At 42.1% G+C, this 21,076-nt stretch overlaps 1 protein-coding gene across 8 annotated transcripts in view; it reads right to left on the reverse strand.

Moving 5' to 3' along the window:
• Nucleotides 1-4,482: 4,482 nt before the first annotated feature.
• Nucleotides 4,483-21,076, reverse strand: part of cpne2 (copine II) — a 36,583-nt gene continuing 19,989 nt past the window's right edge. For all 8 annotated transcript variants that reach the window (XM_018726654.1, XM_018726658.1, XM_018726650.1 and 5 more), the window contains 9 exons: nt 20,414-20,512; nt 18,909-18,995; nt 18,218-18,277; nt 14,403-14,536; nt 14,013-14,067; nt 12,751-12,802; nt 12,279-12,412; nt 6,084-6,320; nt 4,483-4,928 (listed from right to left, as the gene is read on the reverse strand). In XM_018726654.1, the coding sequence (XP_018582170.1) occupies nt 4,821-4,928; nt 6,084-6,320; nt 12,279-12,412; nt 12,751-12,802; nt 14,013-14,067; nt 14,403-14,536; nt 18,218-18,277; nt 18,909-18,995; nt 20,414-20,512 (966 nt within the window). In that variant the 3' untranslated portion in view covers nt 4,483-4,820. The remainder of the gene's footprint in view (nt 4,929-6,083; nt 6,321-12,278; nt 12,413-12,750; nt 12,803-14,012; nt 14,068-14,402; nt 14,537-18,217; nt 18,278-18,908; nt 18,996-20,413; nt 20,513-21,076) is intronic.

Raw genomic sequence — 21,076 nt, forward strand, 5'->3', positions numbered from 1 at the left:
CCAAAAGCTAAAAACAATCTAGTAACAATAAACTAAGGTGGAAGACATTGGGCTCATATTACATTTATTCACTTAGAAGATGCTTTTCTCCAAAGTGACTTAGAATGTATGTAACATGTGTAGTGTTATCAGCCCACACACCTTATTCACCGCAGTGACTTACACTGCTAGATACACTACTTACACTGGGTCACTCATTCATACATCAGTGGAACACACTCTCTCTGTGTCACTCACACACTATGGGGAACCTGAAAAGCATGTCTTTGGACTGTGGGAGGAAACCAGAGCACCCGGAGGAAACCCACACAGACTGAGCAGGGATCAAACCCCCATTCTCTCACACTAACCAGGCACTGTGAGACAACAGCGCTCCTTGCTGTGCCACCATACCGCCACTTCTTATTGATTCACCTTGGTGCAAAGCACATTTTGACTTGTATGCATGTACAAGTCAAAACTGAGCTTTGAACTGAATGTGCTGTATGCTGTGTTTGCCGGTTTTTATTGGGTGTGTGTTATAGGGGACTCACTGGAATTAGAGTTAGGGGGAATAAAGGTTGGAATGGCACAACGCTTGGCAACAGAGAAAGAGAGTTAGTCAATCCCTTTCCGAAAATGTTTCCCACTGTCCATTTTTACCCATTTCTGAGATGCACCTGCTGCTTTCCAGTTATCCCCGAGGCCTCATTTGCCCCCATAGGCCACCTTCTGAGCCACCACTTTTCCCTGCTGCTCAGCCTCAGCTTGTCTTCCACATGCAGTAAGCACAGGTGTGTGCGTGAGCTGTGATTGTACCCCTCACCTGCTTGCTGTGCTTCCTCAGCAAAGTGAACTCTTCTTGTAAAGATAGTGTTTTGCTTGTGACTAAGTAATCATTCAACGTCTTTTACTTTGACATATGTATAGTCATACATTGATCGTTTTTTTGTCTATGCCAAGGATTGTCTAGACATTCCATTTACCAGTAAATGAGATTCTGAACCAGGATCAGCAACATTTCTCTCATGTGGTTCACTGTCTTTCCCAAAAAGGATATTAACACATAGACTTCCATGTCAGAACCTCCCACAGAGTCTGTGGGTTCTGCTGTTACTATAGGAACTGAGTCTAGAATGCAAATGGAGCCATCAGCTACCAACACCTAGCACAGTTATTTTTAGGGGGAAATGTATATATGTGATCTATTTTTTACTTTTACAATTGATTGGTTATTGTCCGGCATTGGTTAGTACCATTGTAACGTTGTGTGGTAGTTCTTATTATCCAGTATATTATTTAACAACCGTGTCACAGTCAAAACGATTATCCAGGTAGATGGCATAGAAGAGGCTACTTTTCCCCCTCATTTTCTCTCTCGGTTTCCATCCATTAGCTTCAAACTATGTCTGTCTCGCTTTTCCCCTCTCACTTTGGGACCCAATTATGTGTTGGCTTGTTAAAACAGGTTTCATGCACTGACAGTATCTCCTTGCTACGGCCATTGAGGGTCTGATCTGAGCCTGCCACTTCCATGGCTGGTTTGAGCTGCCCTTCTAGTAGACAGAGAGGCTCACTGGCTTTGTTACCCTCAACTCATGCCCAGCTCTCTCATTCTATTCATTACGCTGATTTCCTGGGGAAGGCTGTCAGAGGTCATGACAGAAGCCTTCCCCCCTCATTACCTTATGCTCTCCCACAGTTCCTCTGCTTCTACCCTTGAGAGAGGCACACAGGAGAATCCAGAACTGAGAGGATGTGTGCCAGTACTGCTCGCCAGATAATCAACAGCCGGGAATTGGCGAACAATGCCATTAAAAGTCCGCGGGGCCTTACACAGACTCTCGGTGCTGGCATAATGACTGAAGAGCCCTATGCTAGAACAGCGCATCTGCTACGCTGTGATCCAACCGCTGCTGATGGCTCAGAAAACCTTTCCTTCCTCCCAGTAATAACATGTGAAACCTGGGACTTCACTCAGGGTGTTGGGTTGGCAGAGTAGCAAAGAGGTAATATCTTCCTGTTCTGTACTCCCTCTTATCTAGACATCTCAAAGAAATTTTACTGTGCTTAAGTTTCATTGAAAAATTGACTTTTTAACAGTCTGGACAAAAAAGCGTGGGTTTTTCTCTTGATGCTCAATTTAGACGATAATAGCTCCTTGCACAGACTGGGCAAAATTCATACATCTTGCTGCATGACCATGCGTCCCCTAATAATGTTCATCACGCGGGTTGAATGTACGTAGAGTGCAGTCACGTTCACGGACAAAGAAAAGGAACATAATGTTCAAGATTTTGGAACTGAGTTGCCAACCAAAAGATCACACTGAGGGCTGACACAGTCAAAGAGAAATGTGCCTCTCAGCACCCAATCATGTGCCTACTTGCAAGCAACGGAGAGCAAGTTGTCACGGCAACCCTCAAAAGAACGGGATGGTGAGCTGAGACGGTTAACGCTCCTCGCAGCACTTGCAGTGATTAGCATTCACATCAGAAAATGTGAGTCAGATTCTGTTTTGATCATCTGTTTGTTCTGTAATGTATTTTCCTCTGTTTCATGCTAAAAGCTGCTACCCGTTAAAGCCCCATTAAGACCTGTTGTGTGACTGCAAAGCATTTGCCCTGCTTTCCCTGCTTACGGCAACCAGAGTCATATAGTCTACAGACAAGTAGATGTTTCGAAGCCCTGGCCCCACCGAGTGAGGTGAGGCAGGTAAATATTGCCAAAGTGGAGGAAATCAGCTGGGGAGAACTGTGTCTACTTCAATGAGCCCACGTCTACCACAGTCTTGAGCAGCTCCGCCCTGGCTCCCAGTGGGGCCCTGGGCTTCTACACTGTGTTTGTTCTTGTTAGACCTACAGTGGAAGGTCTGCGTGCCAGGAACAAATGTGAAAACTTGCATCTGCCTGAATTTGTGTGCATATACAGGATGCCTTGGACAAACTTTGCTTCTCTGAAGGAGAAAAGCAGCAATGAGTCTTTGTGTTCACGTGGAGAATGTGGAAGCTGCACGTTTGTATACATTGATGGTTGGACCCGTATTGCCATGTGTGTTTCGGCATGCGGGCTTTCTCGCACGCGTATGGACTCCTTTGTGTACAGCTGTGTATAGTGTGTACACAGTGCAAAAATAGACAGAATCAGCACAAGACCCAAAATAGGGCAGGACAAAAATCACCCGAACGTGAGACTCTTGAGTCGGATTCTCTGTGGTCACAATACAGTCTTTTCTTCTTCATTCAACGGATGGGCTAAGAGCAGCACATGGCCCAGATCAAATGAAGCCCAAGTTTTAGGACAATTAAAAAAAAATGAATGACGCATGCTTTAGTGGGGCCCTTACAGAAAGCTGAAACTGAACAAATATGATGTCAGCAAAGGTCTTGAGATGCTTGTGGAAATCTTCCCCACACCAAAGCTGTCTAACTAGTTGCAGCATATCAAAGATCACGCCGCAAGACGTGCTGAAGTTTAGTGACACGTTGATGGTCATGCTGCAAGCTACTTACAGGACAATCCTTCCATTGCCGACACTTTTCAATGCAGGGAAAAAAAATCCTGCATCACGTCATGCATGATATTGAAAAACTGGTTGCGGAATATTGGCAGATTGCAGATGATCTTCTGAATCACCTCATCTTTTAATGGAATGAAGGAAGTCATTCCAGTGTTGCGTTGTGTGAGCTCCTTGGGCTGTTGCCACAAAAAAACATTCATTACTTGAAGCAACTTGAATAGCTCCTGTTCTTGGCAGCTGATGTTTTTGGCACCTCTGTATGTACTGTATGCACACATACTAAGGACAGGAGCCACTATATACTATTTTATTCATATTTTTCTGGGCTGGCAGACACCAAATCCAGGGAATTATTAATAAAAATTAAATTCAATGAAGAAAGCAAGTCAGGATTGGCCAGCCTAATAATATGAAGCATAGCCACAAACTGCTTATAGTAAATACCTGCTGTCCTGTAAGTCAGAAGTCAGTAATACCAGCACAGATAATTCACAGGGTTCCTAGGCTTTTGCTAAATATGCATTTATTTTTTTTGGTTTGAAAACATGTTTCCATAAACAGTATGACACTGCTGCCAGTTGTACATTTTCATTAATATGCTTGCATCTCTAATTTACCTTAATTTTTTCTTTTTCAGAAAATGTGGAAATAAAGTTCATGAACAGCTGCTATTGCCTGTAACCTTATACTGTTTTAAATGTTTACAAAAACAGATCTATGCTTCCTGCATGAACTATTGATGAAATGACAACTTATCATAGATGCCACTTCGCATTTTAATGGTTCAGTAATCCAACTTCCTACAGGCCTGTATTTAAAAACATTGTTTACACATATACTTGCACTCACAAAGATGTATGTTCATAAAATTTTATTGACCTGAGAAATTACAGAAATAACAGGTAAAATGTATAAAATCAACATAATATGACAAAGGTACTTACTGCATCACAGATTTCAATTCACTTTATACATATAACAATGACAATTATTTTCTTAGAAACCAAGAACAATAATAATAAAACAAGGAACATCAGTACAAATGTACATTCAGTCATTATTTTTCCTTTTTTTCTGGATTCAGCCTAGAGTTGTGTGGAGGTTCTGTTGTTCAAATGTATTTCGTAGCTTTCCTTTATAGTCTTTGACTGTGATGAAGAACGTGGATTTCAAAAATGCGCAAGGTACATACAAATGGATTTCTGAACGTTCATGCAGTTCTTTTGCTCATTATGCCTCGTAAACAGCACAGGGGTGGAGGGGATGGGGGGGATTGGCAACATGCAGGCTGGTTCCGGGTGTGGCCTTGGGCATCGACCCCTCAATCTGGCGTGCTGTTCTTGGGGGCCAGGTTCCTCTGTTTGAAATACTGAGTGACCTGCTGCGGTAGCTCTGCCAGGACTGATTTGGCTAAAGTTTCTTTCGGAGCCTGCAAACAAAATCAAACCAAAAAAAAAAAAAAAAAAAAAAAAATTTTTTTAAATATATTTGATAGAATTACTTGCAGTAGATTGATTCAAGTTTTACAGCAGTTAATCCTTGCATTCCTAGAATTCTCTGCTGATTTGGCAGGACTGGCTCAATTTCTGCCTATCTGCAGTTCCAGGTTTAAATTAATTTCTGGTTTCCTATAGAAGGGTGCGTGCCAGGCTCTGGTGTTTGCTCACTCCTTCTGTAGAGGAAGTCACATGAGGCCAAAAACACCCACTCCTCCTCCTACTTCTACTCCTGTTCACACACGTGCTGCAGGACGGCTCCTCATCCTGGGCGACGGTTATCATCTCATAGCTCTCCACGTTTTGTTCATTTAAGACGTCACACTCTGTACTGTAAATTCACTTTGGTCTTTCTCCGGTTCACCAACACAGAGGCAACATGGTGGCACAGCGAATAATGCTGGGGTCACACAGTGCCTGGTCTTTGTGGTTAGATATGCGTTCAATCCCCGCTCACTCTGTGTGGAGTTTGCATTTTATTATGTGTTTATGTGGGTTTCCTCTGGGTGCTCTGGTTTTCTCTCACAGTCCAAAGATGTGTGTTTCGGGTTTATTGATGACTAAATTGCCCATAGTGTGTATGTATGTGTGTTGCATTATTATGGTGCATAGATGGGCAAATGAGGGTATGGATTTTACTGCAGGGTATCTAGCATTATAAGTCACCCTGGATAAAGGTTCAGCTAAATACTACATAGTAATCTTTATACATTGCTTTGTAGAAAAGTATCTGCTAAATGAATAAATTTAAATTTACAGCGGACAGTCACAACTACATGATGTCAGTAAACCAGACTTGATTAAAAAAGTCTACAAGTTTTTAGTTAACATTTTAAGAACATCTTAGTTAATACCTTTGTTGCAGTATTGATTGTATACTGTCATAATGCTTCTGCTCTTTAAAATAAAGTAATATGAGCAAAGTGTGAACAGCTTTATGGGAAAACTGATTGGAAATATGTACAAAATTCCCGTTTCAAGAAGCATCAAAGAAACTCCATGCTGTGGAATGTAAATTCTTTAAAAAGCTTTCTTATGTGTAGATGACTTAAGAGCAGCACATCAAACTGCGGCAAAAGGTCACTCACATTGCGGTAGTCTCGGAAGGGGACAAACTGGACGATGTCCCTGATGGCTTCCTCGCCTGTGTGGGAACGCAACACACGGTTGTCCCCGTCCAGAAACTCCATGGCAGCAAAGTCAGCGTTGCCCACACCAACGATGATGATGGACATGGGAAGCTTGGCGGCCTGCACAACAGCATGGCGTGTCTCGTCCATATCGCTGATCACACCGTCTGTGATGATGAGCAGAATGAAGTACTGCTGCAGGAGGACAGTGGGGTTGAGGGTACAACAAACAGAAAAGACATTTGAATTTTTGTCCAGATTGATCGTGCACCTCTGGCTTGTTTTTCCATGGTCATTATGACTGTGCATATGGACTACTGCAGGTTTACTGAGAAGCACAAAATTAGTGACAGGAAAGACAGGGACGTTATTTTTAACTGTTGCAATATCACAGTTTTTGACATGGATAAATAAATGAAAGAGCAACTATGCAAATGATCACTGGCTGACATTCTGAATGGAAGGGGATGTGGCCTGTATTAGGTTTTTTCTCTTCACTAGGGCAAAATAGCACTGTTTGGTCAAAATGGTCAAAACACAGCACTGCTGATTCACACGGCGAGCAGAGTTTGGAGGACTATAAATACCTTACACTTTCCTTGCCAGGTTTCTTTTGTTGTCACTGAAGCAAGGTTGTTGGGAGAGAAATCAATGTTCCTCAAGTGTTACTGAACAAACACCCAGAGGCTTCAGACAAAGTATTACGCAGAGACGTTAACACAAGGACTGAAACGGTATTCACCCAGACCGAGACATCATTCACACAAAGTAAGATATCATTCACACACGATGCACACAGCTCTAAAAGTAATAAACAGAAATAAAATTTTCACACATGCAAGAACCACTTTGAAGGACTTTAATAAAAGTGCAATAATTCACTTGGTCATATGCAACTGTTTTCCTGGACTCCCTGCTGCTTGCTTATGATCTGAGAATTGTATTTTCTTAGTACAAGACTCAGAAAAGTCCACTGAGACGAACACAAAACTTTGGAGTTTTATTTAAAATCTGGAATCAGAGATGAAGGTAGACATGAGAGAGGAGGAAAACAGATGGTGGAGAGAAGTCCTGCAAAAGAAAGCATAAAGGACAGATGTCAGATGAAAGAGTACAAGGTTGTGGCTGTCAGAGAAGGAGAACAGGAGAACTATAAATGGGAAACTCTTCTCAAACGCTTCTCAGATTGAGTCAACAGGACCGGTAATTTAAAGGACTTCAATCTGAAGCTATAAGCCTACTTAAAACATGTCCAAAGTCACAAATCAGAATAAAACAAGTTATAAAAAAAACACAAAACATCTCACTGTCCTAAATCATAAGCAAAATCAGATCATGGAACAGAGATGACTGTTATTGGGCCAAAAAAAAATGGAGCACCTGGCTTATGAGATTATATCTTTCCACACTCGATTAGCTGTCAGAGAGGACAAAGTTGTCAGACAGCAGAGGCGGAACACACACTGTGCACTGATGAAGGAAAGAGATCACTCAGGAAGGGGAGGTGAGCGCAGTTAAGGGGTTGAGAACCATCAGCTGCAGAGAAGATGACCTTAATGGCCACAATTGCTCCACCTAAGCCTCCTTGTTGTTAATGTTTTGAACTCTCAGTCTACACTTATAGCAGACCTGGGGCTGTTTTAAGCAGCTCTTTATAAATATAACAGGTTTTAAAGCTGCTCTTCAAACAGCTGCTCTTACGTGTACCAAGTGGCATAAATTAAATGAGCATTATTTAAATACAAAGCATCAGTAATAAAGTGATGAGCCTGATGCACGTGCAATCAGGCTAAAATGCAGAAGTGCTAAATATTGACAATTATTAAAAAAAAATAGCAGATATTTAGTTCCTGTGAGAAAATGGTGGAGGATGGATGAACGAGTAGTGATGGTTGAACTCATCTATATTAATGTAGGCACTTGGTGAAGACAGATTATTCAAGCAAAAAAAAACTTTAAGCACTTTATCAACATGATCTAACTTTTTCCACAAAAAAAATCAATAATAAATTTCTAACTCCACATTCACAGTCTCAACCAATCACAGTCATGAATTAAGGTAAAAGGTAAATAAGAAAAACAGCAGACAACACAATAATAATAATAATAATAATAATAATAATAATAAATTACCTGACACTTTTCTCTAAAATGACTAAAAGCCAGTTATACATATTATTTATACTTATTATACAGCAGGGTGAATTTTACAGTAGCATTTCAGGGTTAAGAATTTGAATGTGGGCACTACAGCTTGAGTCAGATTCAAACTTGGATCCTTTCCATGCAAGGCTCTAACCGCTTTGCTTGTTGCTGCCCCTGAATATTAACTTTAATAAATAAATGAAAAACATGTAACCATTAACTTATTTCAGTATTATGAACAGCTTCAATAACATGAAAACCATTACATTAGTGGAAATAAATCCTCAGTCTCGCAATCAAAGCAAGATCATAGGGTGATTTCACGAACAAATTAGCCCTGTTATGCAAGGAATACAGGTACACAATTCACACTCAAACGTCTCCATTTAAGTAACAGTGGAAGTCAGGAATCTGGATGGTGTCAGTCTTTGTGGACTACTGCCCTCACGTCCTGTGCACAGTAAGCCTTATGTCTCTGCCCCCTCCTACAAATCTAGGGATCCCCAGGATTCAGCCCCCTCCTCTCCACTTGTTCCTATTTGGCATGTCACCTGCACTGGGGAGTTTGCCACAGTCGCCCATCCGCTTTGTGCACTCAGATGTCTGCCTTTTTAATGCGCTAACAGGCCTGCTTATTAGTGACTCATTAATGAGGGTGCAGCAATGGTTCCACCTGCAGTGTATAATGGCAGACCTGCGCCACACTCCCCTGCCAGATATGCAAAGGGTCTGCTGCTATGCTGCTAGAGCTCGTGGTCGGGCATTAAAAAACAAAAGAACAAGAAAAGCAGCCTTCTGCTGAGCTCTGCGGTGGCTCACAAAGATTGACTGCTAGCATCTGTCAGCCAACGATGCCAAACGGAAAAGGAGAACAAATCCACACAGTGGATTAGGATAGATAGCTGTGCAGGCACTTTGTTAATACACCTGTAAATTTAGATGCCAGATCTTCCTCTGGATGAAGTCATCAGCAAAGAGTTCTCAATCACAAGGAGCGAGTCATGCTGGTGACAGTATGTACACAGGGGCTAAAATGTGGCTTTGAGCCCTATTTAAAAAATGAGGTGAAAACACAGTTAAAAATAACACCCTTGAGAAGGAACTGTCAGGGACACACATTGCTGGGAGGCTCGCTCTAGACCTGCGAGCGCGCTCATCGCAGCACCCTGGTCACTTTGAGAGCATGCTGCCGAACTGTGCCGTAAGAGGTGCCAGACCTGGTCGGTACACGCTGGTAAAGCAGCACATTCAGTGGCTCCTGGGCGTGTTGGCTGCCATGCCCGTGAGACCGCCTTAGGGCCGACACTCGACAGGATCGACTGGCGGCGGAACTGTGCCGTTGCCATGGCGGCCAAAGATGACTGAGTTCTTTTTTTCTTCATTTAGTGGAGCTGACCCCGACCTCACGGGCATTTGGCTGTGCCCGCAGAATCATGCATCACCTGGAGTGAAACCTGCTGTACACACTGTGGGCGCTCCCAAAATGGAATACTGTCCAGCCTTTTATTTTTTTCACATTGTCTAGTATTTTATCACGTTCCCTGGGACCACAGGCAGTGCAGTATAATTAAAGTAAGGAAAAAAAAGTTAGTAAAAAGTGGAATTTTTAAATTCTGTCAAATGTTATGCCATTTTTCTCTTTAGCAGAGCAACTGCAGGAGCTAAATGTAAACTTTCACCTGTAGAGACAGAATTTTGGAAATCTGTCATAAAAAAGCAAAATAATTATGCAACATGATGCAGCGTAAGACAGTTGAGAAACACTTTAAATAGAATGTACAGCATTATCTATGAGGTGACAGCGTGCAATTATAGACAAACTGCTCTTTGTGCAAAGTCTTTAAAGGGGAGGAAGTGTAAATAATAACTGTTATCTGATCACACCAACTATATTAATTGTTTATTTCTATACAGTCAGATTTTACTTGAAAACTTACGGCATTTTTTTGCACCCTGAATTATTACTATTGAGCTTTACTTCTTTTAGTTTTGGAGGGAATTAACTAACACACCAACTGGCTAAATCATTACGTGCAATTAATCTAACGTAGTCGTGGGGATTTTGCAGATAAGTGGCGATGCTGGAATTTTATTTCCCATCATACCAGCATTAAATGTTAATGTGAGTCAATGGGGTATCATTACAGTGCCCACTAAGATGGGCTGAATGAGAAACTCCATCCCAGGAGAAGCTTGCAAGCCTAACCGCAGCTGAATCCCTTACAGCCAAACCGACAAAGAACTGTGGAAGGCACCGCTGTGCTCCGGACCACCATTCTCCACAATGGCCACATCCATAAGTCTCATAGGAATTGGCAACAATGAGGAAAGCATACACATGTTCACTGACTTTTTGAGTAACCATAGCAAAGATCAGAATACAATGGTCGCCTCACTTTTATCTCCTAAAAGGGGAAAATTATGATTACACACACACACACATTTTCAGAACCGCTTGTCCCGTACGGGGTCACGGGGAACCGGAGCCTACCCGGCAACACAGGGCGTAAGGCCGGAGGGGGAAGGGGACACACCCAGGACGGGACGCCAGTCCGCCGCAAGGCACCCCAAGCGGGACTCGAACCCCAGACCCACCGGAGAGCAGGACTGTGGTTCAACCCACTGCGCCACCGCACCCCCCGAAAATTATGATTAAAGTCATCATAATTCTATTTACAATGATAAGACATATTATCCCTGTATGAACCCTTTGTAACTGATCTGAGACTACGCTACCAAAAAAAACACACAAACATACACCTACAATGATTTGAACTGCTGATGCTCGCAGTACTTGCAAAACAGTGGATGCTCAACAGATTTTCACCAGCCAAAGGACAGAGTATCAGGACAGTTTAATTACTGAATATTGAGGTCCAAGGAACCCCAAGGCTGCAGGTCACCTGGTCCACCTGCTAGAAGTGGAGTCGCACTGGAGTCACACTGGAGCTAGGAGAGCTGGAGCTTCTTGACTACGCTCAGCAAGTCAGGGTTAAAACAGGAGCTCAGCTCCAAGGCTCACATTATAGCATGTAAATGAATAAAACACACAGGGTGGGAAGACCTGAGGGCTGCTGGTGCTGTGTAAGAAAGCTGCCAGGATCTCACATCTCAGATAGTGTCTTGACACAGAACACCCTAACATTACTGTAAATGAAGAGAAGACTCATGACGAAGGATACAAATAGAGTTAACCTTCTTTTTTCTATCTTTTCTCTGTCTGCCTCCTCTACACATTTGGGTGGATGTGCTTACTGTTTAAGCAGGGATTAAGACGTGGTTCTCCTTTATTTATGCTACTTGTTAATATGTGTTTCACATATTATCTACTGACCCAGGGATAATGCGTATTCTTTTATTCTGTAGACACATGAAGGAGTTACATAATATTGCCAGCCTACTGGAAACGGAGGGAGTGTAAGCCTTCAGTGTAGTTTTATTTAATGAATTGTGCTTGTTTATTAATCACAACCATGTGTTTATTACTAAGAGGGAAACCAACCCGTAGTTTTGTAAGCAGAATTTTGGCTCTTGAGGTAAAACTGATCCAATTTTGCTTTGGCAATAATTTGAGCACCATTCTGTTCTTGCACAGCAGATTGTTTTCGCTTTCTGTTTCTTTTTTCCGGAAAGACGCAGCATATTAACATGGTTCTCGGGCCACTTTGAAATGTTACTCTTTCCAGTACTGTTCATTAGTCCTCTTGTTGGGGAAGATATGTGAAATGGTTTTGAGAACCTTTTCATCACTAGGCTCTCAGTGTATTTGTGTAGAGGACCTGAAGTGTACCTGGGAATACAACTGAATACACCGAACCTGGTGACTGGAGTGGAAGCTTTTCAGGAGTTTATTTGTACTAGGATGCAAGTGCCGTGCACACCGCCTATGCAGCGCCCTAACCCCAGCAGTCTGGTTTAAAACAAGGTCATGGCGACCAGTATTAACACTGCTGCCTCTGTGCATCTCATTTGAGCCCTCACCCTGTGTCTGCCACTTGTCCCACTCACCGCAGCTGTCTCCTGCTGGATGGCCTGTGAGGCAAAGCGTGCCACGTGGTTGATGATGGGGGAGAAGTTAGTGGGGCCGTAGAACCGGATATGCGGCAGACAGGCGGAGTAGGCTTCGGCGATGCCCTCCACACCTAGCCGGGCAGGTAACAAGATACACCTGTCACCATGGAGGCCACACCTGACTCTCCAGAGACTGCACTGCCATGAAGTGAATATTAGAACATCTCAACTTCAGTCAAACAGCTCTGTAACCACTTCACATAATTCAGCTTATTGTGGACAGAAAATACTTGCAATTGCTGTTTCATGCCAGATTGTATCTCTCCTTGTACTTAAGATGTACTTAACAGTGCCCATCCAAACAGTTTAAGCACCTTTAGAGCTTCAACCATTCATGTATTCTCTACAAAACCCATCTCTGATCGTGAATCTAAAGTTACCATTTGCCTTGATACTGCAAGACACTCACCTGAGCAGAAGGGGTTAGTGGGGTTGAAGTTGATTGCAAACTCGTGTGACACCTGGAGGTAGTGGGGAAGAAGTTTAGGGGGGATTAAGAGGCCATGAGAATTAACAACACCAGGAAGCGTTTCCATGGTAAGAAGCATGCTAATGGAGAGAGCAGGGAACAAGTGCCTTTGTTTGGAGATCAAGTGTGATCAAAGCTCAGCAGTGGGCAGGATCTGATCCACCACTCTGGAAAAAAGACATCACCCTGTGTCCTCCCCTACCTACTTCACACCCCTCTAGCTCCTTTCTCCTCACCCTTCCCCTCCTCTTGACTCGAACTGTGGCTCTGCTTGGTGGACCCGACACGCAGCATGCTCCTCTTCAAACACCAAGCTGCTCATCCCCTCCCTTTTTCTGCTCCCTTCCTCCTTCCCTTGTTCATCTCCTCAGTGCAGTGCCATGGCAACCCGCGCGGAACCGTGAACCGGTTGCATAATCGAGAATGTGCACATATTGTGCCAGGGGTGGCCAGTTCCAGTCAACAAGGGTGGTCGTCCTCATCCCACCCTAGCTGTGTTCATTCCACAGATGTAGCTTGTTCAGCTGAAGCGAGTCTGACACTTTGCTGGAGGGTCTTGGCACGAGTTTGAATCAGTCCTCTACCCCTTCATGCTGGATTTTACATGTTTGCACTCGCCCTCGTTCACACCTCTCCATCCATCAACACTAGATGGTCAGACACTTTGTGGGTGGTGTGGGGGGGGGTCACTGAGACATGTCAAGGAGACACAAGTGACATACACTTACACGGCCATTGCTCTGATCTAATAATTGAAGCTGCAGAGGATAAATAGCATGTAACTAAATGGTTAGCTGGACATTTATGGTCCCCTGAGCATCCAATATAATCTGTCATAATTCACCACCATCATCTGTACAGCATTTCTTAGCTAAACTGCACAAAAAGGGAAAATAAGTATTTTCCCTTACAAAAATGATTTTGCAAGGGAAAATAATTGTCTACTTCTGATTAAATTATTTGACAACTGTCACATTGACATCTAGTCCTGACTCACTAGGACAGCTAGATAAGCTGACCCCTTCTGTTCCATTTGTAAAAATAAGTTTCAAGAGGCATCCATTTCTGCCCTGTTATGCCTGTTATGAGGCTGTCAGAAGATTAAAGACGGCCAATGTCATGCTTTCTGAGTATAAGTGTAACTCAAGCGCTCTGCAAATTTTTTACACTTGATGTGGAGAAAAAAACTCAAAACCAGTTACCTTCCAGTCAGGAGGGAGCTGAGCTCCGAATCCCAGAGCTGGAAACATCTTGTCTCTGAAGGAAAATAAGAAAGAGCAGAGAATCAGTTTGCATTCTTTATCCACATTTGCCATCAATAGAGGAAATGCTTTTCTATGCAGATTCGGTGTCAGCACTTAATGCAGACCACAGCAGGGCAGAAAAAGGAATTAGTGTTTATTGATGTGGTTTAGCTTCCCTGAGTCAGAATATTTCTGTGTATATGGGCATGCTGTGTGAAGGTGTGGTTGCTTAGCAGGGTGAGTGTATGTCTGTTGCACATGTGTCATAAGGGTGGTTCCATTTAGTTAATAGGAGGTGGGAATGGCCACCGCTCTTTCCCCATGACAATGTCATAACCCAGGACTCACGAGTCATAGTCCTGGATGATCTGGCCAACAGCCCAGATGGCAGACAGGTACTCGTTGCTGCCCAGTGGGTTGATGTAGTGCAGGGAGGAGGGCTCACGCGGGTTCCCATTGGAGGCTGTGAAGTCAATTCCCACCTAAAAGGTACGCCAAGAGGTGCCAATGATCGACAAGGGTATTCATGAATGAGGAGATGAAAACACACACCACAGACAATCACACTGGCATGCCAAAGATGGCTAAACCAATATGCACAAACACACACCGCACTTATAAAGTCAGGAGGGTTCTGTCCGTATCAGTATTGTGACTGCAGTGAAACGTTATTAGTATTATGACTGCAGTTCAATATAAATTCAATGGACTTAAGATCGCTGCAATACTGCAGTACTTTTAGGAAAGGCACCACCAAAGAATTAAAGAAAAATCTGTGGTCATATTTTGAATGTATGCAGAAAAGCAAATAGTTATGTTTTGCTACACTGCAGTGTGCAGCATGCACTATCCATATTGAGCAAATTTTCTCAGACCATTTATAGTAATACCTTTCTACACAACAATGACCCCGAAGTGAATTCGGAAAGGCGGACATAGTCGCAAATGTTCATATGAGTATTAGAGTACTTCACACTTTTCTTTCTTGCTACAGTACTCAGCACACCACAGCTCCCCTGAGCTCGACTCTGCTGCTGCTGATGACTTCATCTGTCTTCTGATGTACGCCGTCTCTCCGCATCTCCACCTCCCACCTGGAAAATACTTCCCTCCCTCAAATTATCGAACGGCGAACAGCTCTTCATAGGTTGACAATAATAAAGTTTACATAAAGTGTTGAGTGGCACTGGTCTCGGAATCCTACGGACAAGTGACCACCTTCCTCACATCCCCTACACCTCTTTACAATTGTGTACCGGACTGGTACCCAGAACAGAAGGAACTTTGCTGCTTGTGCAGCCATCGCTCACGCAGTCCTTTTCTATCCCGTTCTCTCTTAGGGCTGCCGAGGTGCTGCCAGACAGCATCAATCACTGCCAGAGTGACAGGTGGAGATGGGATCTTACACAATCGAAGTGTGACTTACACGCCTTACACCCGCTCTGCTGTGGTGGAGTGCGGACATGCTTCTTGTGTCCTGTAATAGGCTAAGGCTGACGTCTAAGGCTTTTTCACATTATTACAGTTCAGTGCAAGTCACACCAGGCGAGGGCACAAAATGCAATTACGGTGCGAGAGAGACTGCTGACCCGTCACTCAAAGCTCTGCAATTCCTTATGAGAACGAAGTAAATAACAATACAAGTGAAACTGACTCAGCTTGGCCAGTTAAAGACAGCAAAACTTCATTTTTTGCTGGATTCTACATTCAGACTTACGTGCGTTCACTTAAAAGTACAGAAATTCATATGTACATATGTATAAAAGTAGGTTAAATGTCATCATTAATACACGTTAAGTAGTGTAACGTGGAGAACGGCAGAGCTACAAAGCACAATGCAAAAAAACAGCGTCGCCAACAATGTGGAGTTGATCGGGACCATGCACTGTCACGGATAAGCACACCTGCACATTTTTTATTGACTGAGCAGTTGTCACTATAAAGATGCGAGAAGGAAGAAGACGAGCAGCTGGGTAAAGAACAGCGACTGTGAGCTTCTACAGCGTAACTGGTTACCACAGCAGCGAGGATAAAGCTACTTTTTTCTCCACTGGCGAATCGATCTGATGGGACAGTGCTCCTTCACTGTTGACAATTACTTATCGTAAAGCAGAGCTATGAGAGTCTGGAGCATGTCCTGAAGGCATAGAGCACTAAGCTAGGCAGGGTAAACCCTGGACAGGAAGCCAGTGCATTTCAAGGTAGACACATGCACAGTGTCTCACACATTCATACAGTAAGGACGATGAAGAGCTGCCAGTTTATCTGAAACACATGTCTTTGGTCTGTGGGAGGAAACCCAGACAAACACATGCAGAACATACAGACTTCACACAGACAAAACAGGAATTGAACCCACATGTGATTACAAAGCCCCTACCCGCCTGACTGTAAGGCACCAGTGCCCACTGCTGCTCCACCATGCCACCCTTGTTCATTTATGGCATTTTGTTTGGAATTCAGTGCAAGGTCTTTTCAGGCCTTTTGTGAAAAACTTGGGCTAAATTTTGAATATCACTCGCGTTTCTTCATCACCTGCCTCACTGCGTTTTACATTACAATAAAAAAACAAGAAGGTACAGTAAAATATGTACAGACACGACCAGGCCAATGCCGCAATAACATATAGTACTTTTCTAAAGTGTTGCTTCTCTGACCTCAGGTCCACAGTGACCACTGCAGAACACTGTTACCCTGACCATCTCTCCACAATAACCACTGCTCCACACTGCCAGCAGTCACAACCCACTTCAACAGACCTTCTTGTTTTTCAGCACAGGGGGTTGTGAAACCCCGTAAACACATTAAGTCGTTATCCCAGTAAGTTCTCATGAAAAACAGCAGGAAAAAAAAAAAAAAGGGGGAAGGTTCATTTTGATAAAACATTTTTTGAACAGCTACAATCCCTGACAACGATATTGGCTTAGGTCAGAATCACAGATGAAAGGCAAGGACTTCATATTAATGTGCTTAAAAGTTCTTAAAAGTGAGTTTTATATCCACAAGACACAAATAGATACACATTTTACATATTTCAATAATCAGAGAGCAAACTGAAGGGTATTAAAAGCATCCTTGACACTAAAGTATTTTCCTTTTTCCACTAAGACCTCATCTGCAGCATTTCTTCCATGCTCTCTCTCCGACTTGTCAGCTTGTTATACAAGCCCTTTCCCTCAGTGTGTGGCACATTTGTATGTAGTCTCTGCTATGTTAGCTTGGATATTCACATGTACTTTCATGTACTTGCATGGATGTTTGTATTTTCCTCCACGACATCCTTACTTGCTGGTTTAAGTGTCATTTCAGACATGTGGGAGTGTGTTTGTATGCACTATTATACGTTGTATGTAGAATGTAACGTGTGTAACTTGTGTGTTTGTATAGAATTGGAGACATTTCTATGCATTTTTACACAGTGACCTGTGTCTTTCTATGTAGTATCTGAGATTATTTTTTTCTATGTGGCCTTTCGCATGTAAACTTGTGTTTTTATTGTCTCCTGCATACTGTTTAGGATGTGTGTGTTTTGCCTCTCAAACATATTATTTTGTATACTTGTATCTATGCGGTTTGTTTGTGTATATATTACCTCCCCCTTTTATCCTCAGACGTACAAACCGCTTCTGCATGGGTCACGGTTACTATGACAACCCAACATTCCCTCTCTCCCTGCATCTTTCTGACAATCACGTAAGAAGGAGGAAATGTCAGAGTTAAATATAGAGCCTGTTCATATCAGAGGAAAAAACCTTCGTCAAAAGAGACAATCAGCAAATATGTGTAATACGAAGTGTGGACAACGAATCTCATAGCCGTTAGGAAAAGCTGAAGCTCTTAAGTGTACTTTATCCAAATACAGGAGTTACTCAACTCAGAGGTGGTCAATGGCAGGAAGGAGGGCCATGAAACCCAGAGAGCTCAGACGAATGCATAAAGTCCAAACCAGTCACCCGCCAAACCACACAGACTATAAAAACTACCCTTTCCATTCTGAGCTACATCGCATTTCGCTTGCCATTACCTGAAAGGTCTGTGTGCGGCAGAAATGGAACTGCATCCAAAGGTCTGTGTTCTCACCTGCTTGCTTATGAGAGTTTGTGGAGAAACTAAGTAGGAACGGGTGGGTTAATGTGTTTCAGTAGAGACATCCCAGTACTCACCGTGAACATTAGTTGGCAACCTCCCAGGATGTAGTCCAGAAAGGAGTAGTCTCTTGCAATCTGTGAAAAGAAAGCAGACTCTTACCCACTCCGTCTAAATCCACTCCGATATTAAATGCACTGCCTAAACATGAATCCTTATTGCTAACCTTAAGTGGGTATTTGTTTCTCGTAAGGACTACAGATGCTGACTTAATATTTGGGTTTAGAAATATGTCAGTGCAATCTTCAGTTTTGCCACATTTAGGCCACCCATTTCATATGCATCATTTTTTATGTTACAGTCTATGCACACAGCATACAAGATGCTGTTTTGACTAAGTAACCAAAGTAAAAATTTAATGCAGAGAACAGAGCACAACAGTTGTATAAAGCAGCATATTCTCAAACAAATTATCAAAAAGAAAAATTAAATACTTAGGAAAGGTGATCAAAAGCCATAACACTGGAAGTGAACATGTTCAGTAATAATAAGCTCCAAGTCTATTCATGATACTATTTAATCCATGACCAAAAAAAGAAAGAGCCTTGAGCAAAATTATGCTTTCATTAATTTTGTGTTTGTAGTTGAAAATAATTTAAAAAGCAAGATTGGCCTAGTCTGTATTTCAGTCTTTAGTTATGCAATCAGAGTGATAATTATCAATTAAGGCAGATCAATGAGCTTTGTGATCTGACAGTCGATATTTACTGTGCATGACTTCAGAATAATGATGCCAGAATTTTTGTAGCTTTTCTTCTTCTTCTGTTTCTTGGGATTAATACATTCAAATTCAATCTGGAAGAAAATGTTAAAAATGCGAATTATTTCTTTACTCCAAATCCCTCTAATTTATACCTCTATCATGAAAAAATCCAAAACTAACCTGAGAACATAAAATACACAGTTTACACAGTTATAGAAGGATGACATATCATTCTGTCTATAATGTACCAAAATTTTACCAGAAGTGGCAGAATGATGGATGCTGAGGAACACAGAAAATTATGGGTTTTCAAGAACATTGAATCAGAAAGAAAACCACTGCTTGTGCTGTGCTCAAAGACAATTTAATACACGTAGAAAAAAGACACGGTGGATTCTAAGGTCAGGAAAGACAATAATTATGACATATGATTATTAACTGGGTCCAGGCAACATGATTATCACATTATTTTATTTTGGGTTTCATGTACCTTGTATGCCTGATTTTTCATTTATTTTCATCACAAGTCAATAACACAGAAACATTATACATTTTAATTAATACCTAATCATGAAAAAATATATTTCATCCAAAGCCCTTCCCATATGAGCTGCATAATAAAAACTCATGGCAACAGAATCAACACAAAAATGTTTCCATGAGGTGGTGCAAGGAAATGGGATTGTGACCAGAAAGTTCAAACATCTAAATTCAAACATCATGAACGGTAATGCTGCAAAACCCACGGATAAGGTACTTAGACCAAATTAAACTGGAACTGTGCAGCTGTCAGTTCAAAGTCAGTAAAACCAGAAAACTGTAAAGCTATGCAAGTAGCTGTGGATGTTGTGGATAAAGCATGAGCTCTATAAAACAGTTATTACAATCTGTATATTTTAATATATTTTTATATTTGAAGCTCATGAAAAAGAAGCAGAAGCTAAATGCTCAGTGAAAACAGTAGTCCAATGGAAAGTAGTTGCAACGATAAGTTCTTCTCACCGCCGAATGGGTCAAATCAAAACAGATACAATCAATGCAACGATTTTACATGGTTTACACAGTGTGCCCATGTTCTTTCTGTCTGTTTCTGACATGCTGTAGTTCAATCAACTAAAAACTCGCTATATTTTTCTGCTCTATATTGGGTATCACTGAGATGGGCTGCAAAGTGCCCAGCAATCTATTACTGTCCTGTAAGCATTGTGCTAGACATGCAGAACAGCATCCAGGGCATGACATGCAAAACTACATGATTTCTGGGATTACCCATCCAGGTATGCTATAATCACTGCTGTCATCATCATCATCACTATTCAATTACTACTTTTACCTTTACCACGCTCTTATAGGAGAAGAGCGATGCAGCAATTAAAAGAAAGTCCACAGAGAGAAGTTGTTCACATATGCCAATTTATATTCTGTGGCACTATAATTATTAAAACACTTCTCCCCCAAACTCCTGCTATTAGTACCCTTAAATTGTGTGCAGTAGAATCATCTTCCTTACCTCTTCTGAGTTCTGGGCTTCCATCATTTTAGTGACAGTGGTATGGAACTCTCCAATGAAGTCATGGCCTCCATCGTTGTCATAGTCATAACAGATGATCTGTGATGATGATGATGATGATGATGATGATGAGAAGAGAACAGAGACGACGTATCGGAATGAGAGATCAGGGTTTCATCTGAGCTTCACGTTCGTTCTACCCCAAAGTACTACTAGAAAATTTGCAGAAGCTCCCATTTCCAGGGAAAAGGTAAGGAGATAAACTTGCAAATTAAATAATAAGCCAAGGTTTTGTCAATTTATTCTCACAACCCATGATCTTGTTTAGTTCTGTATTAATTCTCCCAGTGTGGAAGTGTCTCCAGAACCTATTTTTGGGAATTATTTTGTGGAACTTCACCTAGAGAAGACACCCAGGCAACAGTCACCCACCAACAGAACAGGACAAGTTAAAGTCAGTAAGCACAGTACACAAGGTAGCTTAGTCACTGTACAGCCCCATCAGACAGAGATCCTCAGAATCCTCTGAAAAAGAAACAAATTCTCTACTTGAAAAAAACCATTTCTGGTTTGTTTGATGTCATCCTATGAAAATCCCATTCCTCAGACAATCCCATGAAGACTCTACTCTCAATTTATCATAATGTAAATTGCTCCTTCTCA

The sequence above is a fragment of the Scleropages formosus genome, chromosome 7, assembly GCF_900964775.1.
Source record: "Scleropages formosus chromosome 7, fSclFor1.1, whole genome shotgun sequence".
Lineage (NCBI taxonomy): Eukaryota > Metazoa > Chordata > Actinopteri > Osteoglossiformes > Osteoglossidae > Scleropages > Scleropages formosus.